Here is a 13,556-nt window from a genome sequence, read left to right as displayed (position 1 = left end):
TCTCCCAGCACCATTTGTTAAAGAGACTGTCTTTTTTCCATTGGATGTTCTTTCCTGTTTTGTCAAAGATGAGTTGGCCATACGTTTGTGGGTCTAGTTCTGGGGTTTCTATTCTATTCCATTGGTCTGTGTGTCAGTTTTTGTGCCAATACCATGCTGTCTTGATGACAGCTTTGTAGTAGAGGCTAAAGTCTGGGATCGTGATGCCTCCCTCTTTGGTCTTCTTCTTCAAAATTACTTTGGCTATTTGGGGCCTTTTGTGGTTCCATATGAATTTTAGGATTGCTTGTTCCAGTTTCGAGAAAAATGCTGGTGCAATTTTGATTGGGATTGCATTGAGTGTGTAGATAGCTTTGGGTAGTATTGACATTTTGACAATATTTATTCTTCCAATCCATGAGCACGGAATGTTTTTCCATTTCTTTATATCTTCTTCAATTACCTTCATAAGCTTTCTATAGTTTTCAGCATACAGATCTGTTACATCTTTGGTTAGCTTTATTCCTAGGTATTTTATGCTTCTTGGTGCAGTTGTGAATGGGATCAGTTTCTTTATTTGTCTTTCTGCTGCTTCATTGTTAGTGTATAAGAATGCAACTGACTTCTGTACATTGATTTTGTATCCTGCAACTTTGCTGAATTCATGTATCAGTTCTAGCAGACTTTTGGTGGAGTCTATTGGATTTTCCATGTATAGTATCATGTCATCTGCAAAAAGTGAAAGCTTGACTTCATCTTTGCCAATTTTGATGCCTTTGATTTCCTTTTGTTGTCTGCTTGCTGATGCTAGAACTTCCAACACTATGTTAAACAACAGCGGTGAGAGTGGGCATCCCTGTCATGTTCCTGATCTCAGGGAAAAAGCTCTCAGTTTTTCCCCGTTGAGGATGATGTTAGCTGTGGGCTTTTCATGTATGGCTTTTATGATGTTTAAGTATGTTCCTTCTATCCCGACTTTCTCCAGGGTTTTTATTAAGAAAGGTGCTGAATCTTGTCAAAGGCCTTTTCTGCATCGATTGACAGGATCATATGGTTCTTATCTTTTCTTTTATTAATGTGATGTATCACGTTGATTGATTTGCAAATGTTGAACCAGCCCTGCATCCCAGGAATGAACCCCACTTGATCATGGTGAATAATTCTTTTTATATGCTGTTGAATTCGATTTGCTAGTATCTTGTTGAGAATTTTTGCATCCATATTCATCAGGGATATTGGCCTGTAGTTCTCTTTTTTTACTGGGTCTCTGTCTGGTTTAGGAATCAAAGTAATACTGGCTTCATAGAATGAGTCTGGAAGTTTTCCTTCCCTTTCTATTTCTTGGAATAGCTGAGAAGGATAGGTATTATCTCTGCTTTAAATGAGTCTGGTAGAACTCCCCTGGGAAGCCATCTGGTCCTGGAGATTTTTGATAACCGATTCAATTTCTTCGCTGGTGATGGGTCTGTTCAAGCTTTCTATTTCCTCCTGATTGAGTTTTGGAAGCGTGTGGGTGTTTAGGAATTTGTCCATTTCTTCCAGGTTGTCCAATTTGTTGGCATATAATTTCTCATAGTATTCCCTGATAATTGTTTGTATCTCTGAGGGATTGGTTGTAATGATTCCATTTTCATTCATGATTTTATCTATTTGGGTCATCTCCCTTTTCTTTTTGAGAAGCCTGGCTAGAGGTTTGTCAATTTTGTTTATTTTTTCAAAAAACCAACTCTTGGTTTCGTTGATCTGCTCTACAGTTTTTTTAGATTCTATATTGTTTATGTCTGCTCTGATCTTTATTATTTCTCTTCTTCTGCTGGGTTTAGGCTGTCTTTGCTGTTCTGCTTCTATTTCCTTTAGGTGTGCTGTTAGATTTTGTATTTGGGATTTTTCTTGTTTCTTGAGATAGGCCTGGATTGCAATATATTTTCCTCTCAGGACTGCCTTCGCTGCATCCCAAAGTGTTTGGGTTGTTGTATTTTCATTTTCGTTTGTTTCCATATATTTTTTAATTTCTTCTCTAATTGCCTGTTGACCCACTCATTCTTTAGTAGGGTGTTCCTTAACCTCCATGCTTTTGGAGGTTTTCCAGACTTTTTCCTGTGGTTGATTTCAAGTTTCATAGCATTGTGGTCTGAAAGTATGCATGGTATGATTTCAATTCTTGTATACTTATGAAGGGCTGTTTTGTGACCCAGTATGTGATCTATCTTGGAGAATGTTCCATGTGCACTTGAGAAGAAAGTATATTCTGTGGTTTTGGGATGCAGAGTTCTAAGTATATCTGTCAAGTCCATCTGATCCAATGTATCATTCAGGGCCCTTGTTTCTTTATTGACCATGTGTCTAGATGATCTATCCATTTCTGTAAGTGGAGTGTTAATGTCCCCTGCAATTACCACATCCTTATCAATAAGGTTGCTTATGTTTATGAGTAGTTGTTTTATATATTTGGGGGCTCCCGTATTCGGCGCATAGACATTTATAATTGTTAGCTCTTCCTGATGGATAGACCCTGTAATTATTATATAATGCCCTTCTTCATCTCTTGTTACAGCCTTTAATTTAAAGTCTAGTTTGTCTGATATAAGTGTGGCTACTCCAGCTTTCTTTTGGCTTCCAGTGACATGATAAATAGTTCTCCATCCCCTCACTCTCAATCTGAAGGTGTCCTCAGGTCTAAAATGAGTCTCTTGTAGACAGCAAATAGATGGGTCTTGTTTTTTTATCCATTCTGATACCCTATGTCTTTTGGTTGGCGCATTTAATCCATTTACATTCAGTGTTATTATAGAAAGATACGGGTTTAGAGTCATTGTGATGTCTGTATGTTTTATGCTTGTAGCGATGTCTCTGGTACTTTGTCTCACAGGATCCCCCTTAGGATCTCTTGTAGGGCTGGTTTAGTGGTGACGAATTCCTTCAGCTTGTGTGTTTGGGAACACCTTTATCTCTCCGTCTATTCTAAATGACAGACTTGCTGGATAAAGGATTCTCGGCTGCAAATTTTTTCTGTTCAACACATTGAAGATCTCCTGCCATTCCTTTCTGGCCTGCCAAGTTTCAAAAGAGAGATCAGTCACGAGTCTTATAGGTCTCCCTTTATATGTGAGGGCACGTTTATCCCTTGCTGCTTTCAGAATTTTCTCTTTATCCTTGTATTTTGCCAGTTTCACTATGATATGTCGTGCAGAAGATCGATTCAAGTTATGTCTGAAGGGAGTTCTCTGTGCCTCTTGGATTTCAATGCCTTTTTCCTTCCCCAGTTCACGGAAGTTCTCAGCTATTATTTCTTCAAGTACACCTTCGGCACCTTTCCCTCTCTCTTCCTCCTCTGGGATACCAATTATGCGTATATTATTTCTTTTTAGTGTATCACTTAGTTCTCTAATTTTCCCCTCATACTCCTGGATTTTTTTATCTCTCTTTTTCTCAGCTTCCATTTTTTCCATAATTTTATCTTCTAGTTCACCTATTCTCTCATCTGCCTCTTCAATCCGAGCCATTGTCGTTTCCATTTTATTTTGCATCTCGTTTAAAGTGTTTTTCAGCTCCTCCTGGCTGTTCCTTAGTCCCTTGATCTCTGTAGCAAGAGATTCTCTGCTGTCCTCTATACTGTTTTCAAGCCCAGCGATTAATTTTATGACTATTATTCTAAATTCACTTTCTGTTATATTATTTAAATCCTTTTTGATCAGTTCATTAGCTGTTGTTATTTCCTGGAGATTCTTTTGAGAGGAATTCTTCCGTTTGGTCATTTTGGATAGTCCCTGGAGTGGTGCAGACCTGCAGGGCACTTCCCCTGTGCTGTGGTGTATAACTGGAGTTGGTGGGCGGGGCTGCAGTCAGACCTGATGTCTGCCCCCAGCCCACCACTGGGGCCACAGTCAGACCGGTGTGTGCCTTCTCTTCCCCTCTCCTAGGGGCAGGATTCACTGTGGGGTGGCGTGGCCCATCTGGGCTACTTGCACACTGCCAGGCTTGTGGTGCTGAGGATCTGACGTATTAGCTGGGGTGGGTAGGCAAGGTGCACGGGGGCAGGAGGAGTAGGCTTAGTTCGCTTCCCCTTAGGTGATCCACTTTAGGAGGGGCCGGCCCTGTGGCAGCGGGAGGGAGTCAGACCCGCTGCTGGAGGGTGGCTCTGCAGAAGCACAGCGTTGGTTGGGTGTTTGCACGGAGCAAGCAAGTTCCCTGGCAGGAACTGGTTCCCTTTGGGATTTTGGCTGGGGGATGGGCGAGGGAGATGGCGCTGGCGAGCGCCTTTGTTACCCGCCAAACTGAGCTCTGTCGTCCCGGGGCTCAGCAACTCTCCCTCCCTTTGTCCTCCAGCCTTCCCGCTTTCCTAGCAGAGCTGTTAACTTATGACTTCCCAGATGCTAAGTCGCGGTTGCTGTCGGAACACACTCCATCCGGCCCCTCCGCTTTTGCCAGCCAGACTCGGGGGCTCTGCTTGGCCGGCAGGCTGCCCCTCTACCCCGGCTCCCTCCCGCCAGTCCGTGTAGCGTGCGCCGTCTCGCCGCCCTTCCTACCCTCTTCCGTGGGCCTCTCGTCTGCACTTGGCTCCAGACACTCCGTTCTGCTAGTCTTCTGGTGGTTTTCTGGGTTATTTAGGCAGGTGTAGGTGGAATCTAAGTGATCAGCAAGACGCGCGGTGAGCCCAGCGTCCTCCTATGCCACCATCTTCTCCACCCACATTTTCTGAAATACATTTTAAAGCCTACGATGTCAAGCATGTGTTCATTAGCTGTTAGGTGTTGATGTCGTCACACGCCCTGTAGCCTCTGATCTTGAGCACTCCACTGAAAGCATGAGAGTGGAAAGGCAAATAACTGGCTTGGCCTTGTTGGAAACACTTTTGACCAGGAGGACCTTCAGAAAGGGTCTTGGGGCCTCCCTGGGCCACACTGGCGAACAGCTGACCTAGTACGAGGGCATTATGACAAGCCAGCCCCTTCTATTAATATTGCCAGTCAAACAGGCTTCACCAGGTAAAGGGGTCTCTGCTTTTCAGCCTCACTTCAGTGTAGTGGTTGCATACCTGTCTTCAAGACCCTGGGTTTTCTAGGCTTGATATACTTGGAGAGATCTCAATGAGTATGTTGGTGGCATCTCCCAAGGAGAAAAAGAAGAAAACTATACTGAAAGGCTATGATATCACAAAATCTCATTTAGTGCTTATGACAACCCTGAAAGGAGTTATTATCCCTATTTTATTGTTAACTGATGATTAACGGAGGACCATGATTTGGACCCGCTGCAGGCACATAGCCTCTGCTCTGGCACCACATCTGGAAAGACCTTCAAAGCAGGGTGTGGCTCAGGCATTCTTGCTCTGAGTCTAGGTTTCCCCAATAGTAGAACAAAATAGTAACTACTTTCCAGGACCGTTCTGGGGATTAAGACCAAGTGTAAAAATGGTTGAGAAAAATAGGTAAGGACTATTGTCTCCTCATTTTAGAATAGTGCATTCTGTGAAGGGCACCTAGGTGGTAAATTTCATGCCCCCTAATGCATCTCTCCATCTCCTAATGTACTTCTCTTTGCAGTTCATCTGCAGATTAGTCCCTCTGTTTCACTGAGAACCTTGACCCCTGGATCACCAGCTTCCTCTCCACCATAGGACACCATCCTGGGTTGGGTCAACATCCACATGTGTGAAAACACCCAACACTGTTTCCTCCATTCCTCCTCAGCCCATATCTCCATCTCCTGTTTTTGTCAGCTCCTACAGCTCCTGGTCATCTCCTTCTGAGATCATCAGGAAGAACTACATTTCCCTCCCCTTTATCACAAAGTAACTGGCCACCAAATCAAGAAATAGAACATTACCACCATGAAAGCCCTTACTTACCCCTTATCCAGAAATAACCAGGGTATTGGCCTCAGACACCATAGATTTTGTATATTCCTCTTGTTGGGTTAAGAAAGTTGCCTTCTGGTTCTACTTTCATCAGAAATGTATACAGTTTTATCAAATAGTTTTCTCTATGAGATGATCACAATGTTTTTTCCTCTTTATCAATGTGTGTGGATAACACGGGTAGATTTCTGAATGTTAAACTAACATTACAACTCCTGGAATGAATCCAACTTGGTTGTGATACACCATCCTTTTCACATATTGCTGGATTTGGTTCAGTAATATTTTTCAAATTTTGTGTCTATGTTCATGAGATGGGCTTATAATTTCCTTTCTTGTAATATCTTTGTCAAATTTTTGCATCAAGATTATGTTGGCCAAAGTAAGGACTTAGGATTTCATTCTGAGTGACACATGACTATTTGAGGCTCTTCTATGTGCTTATATGAAGATAAAGAAAAGAAAGCAATTTATAAAACAGTGTATAAAATATGATCATTTTGCATACATTTGAAAGCTATATGTGTGTGATGCGTATTTGTGTTAGTTGTTTAGAAAGAAAACTTGTCAGTGATGGTAACAGAATTGGTGAGGGAGACTTTCACGTTTCATTTTGCATTGTTTGAATTCTTTTCACCACATCGCGTGTTCCTTTTATTTTATTTTTTTTATTAAAAGTTTTTTAATGTTTATTTTTCAGAGAGCAAGACAGAGCATGAGCAGGGAGGATAGAGAGAAAGGGAGACACAGAATTCGAAGCAGACTCCAGACTCTGAGCTGTCAGCACAGAGCCCAATGTGGGGCTCAAACCCACAAACTGTGAGATCATGATCTGAGCCGAAGTCGGACGCTTAACCGACTGAGCCACCCAGGCACCCCATGTTCCTTTTCTTTTAAAAATAGAGAAAGTATCAAATGGGAAAAAAGGAAACACAGGCAGTTTTTCAGCCTTTAAAATCCTCTCCCAGCTGGAGATAGTGTGCAGTGGATTGGGTCTAGTTCAAGGACTGGCAGCCGGATCTCCTCCTGTGGCTCAGGTCCTTGTCTGTAAAGCAAGGATGGTATTGTCCACCTTAGGGCCGTGTGAAGATTTGATCAGTTCTTGTACTTGGTTCGTAGTTCTAAGTCAATAAGTGGGGCTTCTCCCCCAAGCAGCAAAGCTGTCAGTCCTGTGCAGACGTACTAGAGTGTAACAGAGTGGTGTGCTGTGGGGACAAACTGGGCTGCTAGGCAGAGAAGGTGATGCCATCAGGGGTGGAGAGACAAGTCAGGAGGTGAGGGAAATGGGTGGGAGAAAAGAACTCAGGAAGGCAACTCGATGTAGGCTGTGACCCAATCCCCTGCTTCCTCACAGGTGCCTCAGTAAGAGCAAGAGCCACAATTGGCCAGGCTTGGCTCCCTGAGCTGCTAGAGGAGATGTCTGAGACTGAAACAAAGACAGAGAGTGACACCCAGCCTGAACCCAAGCGAAGGGTTCAGTTGTTGCCCACAGAGACAAGTTGTACCTATGGGGATGCTTGAGAAAATTCTGTTCATGGTGTCTGTGTGTGTGTGTGTGTGTGTGTGTGTGTGTGAGAGAGAGAGAGAGAGAGAGAGCGAGCTTTGAAGAGAGAAATAAATACTTCCTAAGGTCTTAAAGTTAACACTAAGGGAAAGGAATAAAGCTTAATTCCCCAGGGAATTCTCAGTGTTGACAGTCTAATTTGCATGGTTCATTAATTTAAAGTCTTAAAATTAAAAAAAAAAGAGAGAGCAGATGCATAAAATATATCACAGGTTGGTTTCAAAGAGAATGCTATTCATCCCAGTGAATACGGGCAGCGTAGAACTCCTTGACCACTCATACCTTTGTCCTTTACATCTCAGGTGCAGAGCACCTGAGTCCCCACTTACTTACCTGTCAAAGGAGGATAATAAGAGCATATACTTCACAGGGTCAATGTGAGCATTCAGTGAGTGAGTGCATGTGAGACTGTAAACGACTTCTGCATCTGATAAGTGCCCAATTTATTAATGTTGATTCTGAGGCCAATAAGAAAGGAGGGGAGGAGGAGGAGAAAGAGGAAGAGGAGGAGGAGGGGGAAGCATTTCTTTTGACCAGATTGGTCAAGGCATTAGTTCTACTCCCCCCTGACATGTAACCTTGGGAAAACGTAGTTAACTCAAGTTGTCAACTGACGACAAACTAGGGAGAGAGATTGTGGACGAGACAGAGATGGTGCAGGAGAGGAGAGCCTAGGCAGATACTCTTGCTGACCTTTCTCTTTGTCATCCTCAGGAGAGGCATCCTGATGTCCACATTCCCCCACAGACACACCTTCCGTGTCATAACCTAATACAGTTGTACCTGTGTCCCATGGCTCCCACCCCCGCGCCTGGAAGCCTTGGACCAAGGTTTTAGGACTCTCCTTCACCTGTAGTTGGTTTTGGAGGTTCAGGGGTAGGGCCTCATTGAGACTCAGGACACAGCACATCAGCCATGACCCTTTAACCACTGTGAGTCTAAGCATAGACTTGACTCAGAGCCCCACTCCTAGGCAGCAGGGACTCTGTCCCACCCCAGGTTCCAACTGCCACTCCCCTAACTGTCACTCAGAACTTCCCTTCTCAGCCTCAGGGTCTGCCTGTCCTTTGGATGACCTCTGGTTTAGGAGACAAGAAAGCTTTCTGAGGACCAGGTGAATGCCTTGTTCTAAGATTAAGGCAGGGCTGACTGTAGTTTCAGGAGAAGAGCTCAGCTGCCTTTGATCTTTGTTAGTTTGTTTTTGTTTTCAAGTGCTTTGAAACTCTTGCTGCCTCCCCAGCTTCTTATTTGCAGGACTGCCTGGGAGGAAACCAGCTCAGGTATTGAAGCAGCTTTCAGCGCTTGTGGGATGACCGTTTTCCTCAGAGGAGCTCCAGACTTTATCAACACAGAGAAGTCTTTCTTTTTCTCTTCAAAATGTAAATATCTTTTTTTATATAAATAATAAATGCTCATTATAAAAATTCATACAACTCAGAGTGTATTCCCCAACTCTGCTGTTAGAGATAAACATACTAACAGTTTGTAGTATATGTCTTCAGTCTCTGGAAATTGTGTGTGTGTGTGTGGTGTATATAATTCAAAAGTGTATCGTAGTGAGCTTATGGCATGAATCCATGTATATCTACCTTTTCTTTGCCAAAATCAACCTAACCATTCCTTAATGGCTGATATTTAGTCTGTTTTAAAATTTGGGGCAGTAACAGTGAATAAGGTAATGAGCTCTCTTATACCTGTATCATTGCCTGTTCAGATATTTTTACGGGATAACCTCCTGAAAATGTAATTGTTGGGCATTTTGAATCTGATGCTGCCAAATTACTACAAGAAAAAGGTTTACACAGCTGCCAACTCCCTGAGGTTATCTCAGGGCTGACTTTGCCACTGGGCACAATAGGCACGTTGCCTAGGGCCCACTGTCTTTTAGGGGTCATGAAAAAATTTTAATTTCTTTTAAAATCAGAAAAAAATGAATAAATAGTATACAATTAATCCAGCCTGGATTGTACTTTTTTTACACTAGTGCAGTCATAAAATGTATATTTTAATATTTTTTGTGTGGAGGGGGATCCCCAAAGGCAAATGCACGTAGGACCCCCACAAGTCGTAATGTGGCCCTGGGTTATCCATTTTTTCTATACCCTTGCGACTCTGAGATTTATCTTTTTAGTTTTCACCGGTCTTTTATGCAAAAAACAAAAACCACAATTGTTTTTACTTGAAGACAGTTCACAGTTGTTTTTACTTGCACTTCTTTGGATATTTGTGAGGGATTATCTCCTAAGTTCATTGACCATGTAACTTTCCTTTATGAATTTCCTATTTATATTCTTTTCTCATCTTTCTGTTGAATTGCTCATCTTTTCCTTGTTAGAAACTTCTTTTCACAGTAAACATTGCAAACTTTATTTTCACAATTTTGCATTTCAGACTTATTGGTATCTTTTTATAATGATATTTTAAGTGTTTTTGTACCCCAGATTTAGCAAGCCTTTCTTTTATGGTATCATTGTTCCAAAGGCCTACGAAGATTTTTTTGATATTTTCTTATAGAATATCTATGGCTATTAGATATTCTATATTTTATGAGATATTATAATATCTTTAATTCATCTGGAATACATTTTTGTAAAAGATGTGAAATGTTCTTAACTTTGTTTTCCATGCATAGCTAATTGTTCCAACACCATGGGACAATAATTTCAAACTCCACCTTCATCAGATTTTAAATTCTCATATATACATGGGTCTATTTCTTACATGTCTTCCATTCCATCAATCCATTTAGCTAGCACCACACTTTTAATTCTATAGCTTCATGATATTTTGGTGTTTGATAAGGTAAATCGCTACTCCCCACCTCCGCATAATCCTTCTTCCAATTTTTTTGATTATTCTCATATATTTACTCTTTCTGATGAACTCTAGAGTTAACGTTTTCAAGTACTAAAAAAAAAAAAAAAAAATCCCAATGAATTTTGTAAAATTTAGAGATTAATTTGAAGAGAAGGACATCTTTACAAAATAGAATCTGTCTCTCCAAGAGTGTGGTGTTCTGTTCAGACCTTCTGTTTATGCCATTCCCAGTTGGTCTATGGTTTGCCCAATCCCTGGCCCTCTCAACAATCTCCTCAGACTTTGTGGGGCAGAAGGCCAGCAGCAAGGGCTTGTCTGAGTCTTTATGTCCTCCTGAGGTTAATGGTGGGGGGCCTTTATTTGCCACATTTGGTTCATTTAGTTCTGGTTTTCTAAGAACTGTGTTCTGCTCTAAAGCACTGTGGCAGAGCCACCGTAATCTCTTATCTGGATTTCTGGTCTCTTTGCTTCTGTTTTTGCTTATTCTGGCTCTTTCTCCACACTGTGCCTAGTGCAACCTTTCTAGTCAGATCCCCATGGTGCCCTGCTAGAGAAGCTGCAGTAATTCCTCATTGTATTAGTTGTCTATGGCTGCTGTAACAAATTACTAGAAACATGATGCCTTAAAACAATACATATTTTCATCTTACAGTCCTGCAAATCAGAAGTCCAAAATCAGTCTCATTGGGCTAAAACCAAAGTGTCAGCATTCCTTTCTGGAGATGCTAGGGGAGAATAAATGTATTCCTTATCTTTTCCAACTTCCAGAGACCTCCTGCATTCCTTGGCTCTTGGCTCCTCCCTCCATCTTCCAAGACAGCAACTCTATTACTCTGACCTCTGCTCCTGTGGTCACATCTCCTTCTGTGACTCTGATCCTCCAGCCTCCCTCTTATAGGTATAATCCTAAGGATGCTTGTGATTCAGCTGGGTCCTCCAGATAACCCTGGATCACATCCCTACATCAGAATCCTTAACTTACATCTGCAATGTTCTCTTTGCTATGGGAGGTAGCATTTGCCAGTTCCAGAGATTAGGATGTGCACCTCTTTGGGGGTGGGGGCATTTATTCTGCCTACCGCAGTCATTACCTTCAGGATGAATTTGGCTTGCCAGCCCCTCATTGACCTGCCCTAACTAGTCCTCTGTCTAACCTCATTCTGCTCTGGAACCTGACCTCTCTGCTGCTTCCAGTTCTGGTCCAGGCTGATTCCCCTGCCTTTCCCCACCTCTTACTCCTACTCATCTTCCAACTTTGGCTTAAACTTCACTTTCTCTGGAAGCTTTTGACAACCTCTTCTACTTCCTGCATATTCCTCCAGATTTCATTAGGGGTTCTCATATCATCCATTCTTCCTGACCCTGCTTATTTTGCCTTTTATATATGTGTTTTTTAATATGAAGTTTATTGTCAAATTTTGCCTTTTATATTATTGTTTGGTTATCTTCTCTTCCAAAATATAAGCACTTTGAGGGCAGAGGTGACGAGGACAGCTGCACACTTGGCACATAAGAGGGAGATTATTAAGTCTTTGCTGAATGAATTTATAAACATTAATTTTATAATAGAATGCAAGTTATTTTACTCTATAGACCTCATCTTAAAAGTATTCATCATTCATCCAATAAATATTTGTTAAGTACTGACTTGGTAAGTACTGAGCTAAGGCAGTTAAAATTAAGAAAAAAAATTCCTTGAATGGTATGAGGATGCTAAGGTTGTAGTGGGTTCATGAGCACAAGGACTTAAATAATGATTTTCGTCCTTCAGGAAAATGGACTTGGAGGTCAGTGAACCAATAGACTTTAGTTCTGGAGATCATCAGCGTCTGGTTCGGAAAGCAGTAGATAGTAACGTCCAGACCAAGTCTAGTGCCTCCACAAGTTCACCTTCATCTGAGCCACAAAGAAATCATGGAGAACCACATGCAAAGACTAGAGAGCCCATGGATAGCTATGTGGTACAGATTTCAGAGGATACCACCCCAGAGTTCAGCAATACTTTAAGCCATCCGTTCTCAGATTCATCAATCCGCAGAGGTAAGAATAAAGAAATTAACTTTTTGGAACAGAAAAGCAAGTGTTCTCTTAAAATGTTTCCAGAGTGGACTGTTAGAAGACTTAACTTTGCCTTTACTTTTTCCCAGTCATACTTTACCATGAAGCATGATGTAGGGCCATGATGTAGATGGCCCCAGAGTGGTCCAAGGCATTCAGAAGTTCATCACAAACATATTATGGGGAATAACTTGTGGTTCCCTTAGGATATATGAATTACTCCTTGATTGTGGAATGTTGTTACCTACGTACAACGTGATGCCATGATCCCGTCTTAAGTTTTAAAGCATACTAATTCAGTGCCCTAGACATTAATTTTGTATAGGAAATACATTCAGCTGTGAGCAACAGGAACCTAAAACACTATGGCTTAAATAAATATTTCTTTTCTCTTTCATGAAATGGGAAATTTGAAGGTAGGCAGTTGAAGGCAAATGCTGCAGGTCCCCAATGATCACTTTGTCACACTTAGACCTTCTTAGGGCCTAGACAACTTAAAGGTGGACTGTGAACTTTGAATCCCATTGCCGACTCCCTGTGGCCCTCACCCCCCATCTTGTGGCTGGAAAGATGCCTTTTGGAGCTCTGGCCTTCCAGATAGGGAAAGGCAAGGGCAAAGTAAGGCCATGGCTGGTCTGCTGCCTTGACAACCGCAAGAGGTGCCATTCATGGATCTCAGATGTCCTGAGAGTCAGCCAAATCTGACCTCTATTGAGAGGCTTTCCCAGAAACCACACCCACGAATTTCCAATCTCCTGTCATTGACCCTACCAGGATCATGTGGCCACCTCCACGTGTAGGTCTTCAGTTGGGCCCATTGCCATCTTTAACAAGATTTGGGGTGGATAGTGATGGAGCCAGGGAGAATGGATGTCACTAAGCAACTAGTCACCTCTGCCACAGATACCAATCTTTCATCACCAGGTGTTGTGCAAGAGGAATATTTTTGCATTTGGTCCTTACAACAACCCTGTGAATGAAGTCACTGTAGTGTTATTTAACAGATGAGGGAATCAGGTTTAAGGGGTTATATTGAAAACATATGTAAAGCCTCCTCACCACTGTTAGAGTTAATTATTTGCCTCTCCTGGAGGGCAGAGGCTGGGACCTTTCCCACTTAAAAAGAAAATTATATGGTATATTGACAGCACTATGGAAACAAAGGAAAAATATAGCAGGGTAATGGATTAAAAGTTATGGTAGGGGTGTCTGGGAGGCTCAGTAGGTTGAGCGTCCGATTTTGGTTCAGGCCATTATATCATGGTTCGTGGGTCAAGCCCT

General features: G+C 42.1%; 1 protein-coding gene across 2 annotated transcripts in view; it reads left to right on the top strand.

Annotated features, from left to right (window-relative positions):
- Positions 1-8,392: 8,392 nt before the first annotated feature.
- TMBIM7P (protein lifeguard 1) overlaps positions 8,393-13,556 on the top strand; it is a 31,387-nt gene continuing 26,223 nt past the window's right edge. The window contains exons 1-3 of one of the 2 annotated variants that reach the window (XM_019443300.1): positions 8,416-8,514; positions 8,641-8,779; positions 11,989-12,257. In XM_019443300.1, the coding sequence (XP_019298845.1) occupies positions 8,778-8,779; positions 11,989-12,257 (271 nt within the window). In that variant the 5' untranslated portion in view covers positions 8,416-8,514; positions 8,641-8,777. Of the gene's footprint in view, positions 8,780-11,988; positions 12,258-13,556 lie in introns of both variants that reach the window. The other variant, XM_019443301.2, reaches the window with a different exon arrangement.

This window comes from Panthera pardus, unplaced genomic scaffold (genome assembly GCF_024362965.1).
Source record: "Panthera pardus isolate Hobbes unplaced genomic scaffold, ASM2436296v1 HiC_scaffold_8, whole genome shotgun sequence".
Lineage (NCBI taxonomy): Eukaryota > Metazoa > Chordata > Mammalia > Carnivora > Felidae > Panthera > Panthera pardus.
The sequence above is the reverse complement of the archived record's forward strand: the minus strand, read 5'-3'. Positions and strand labels throughout refer to the sequence as shown.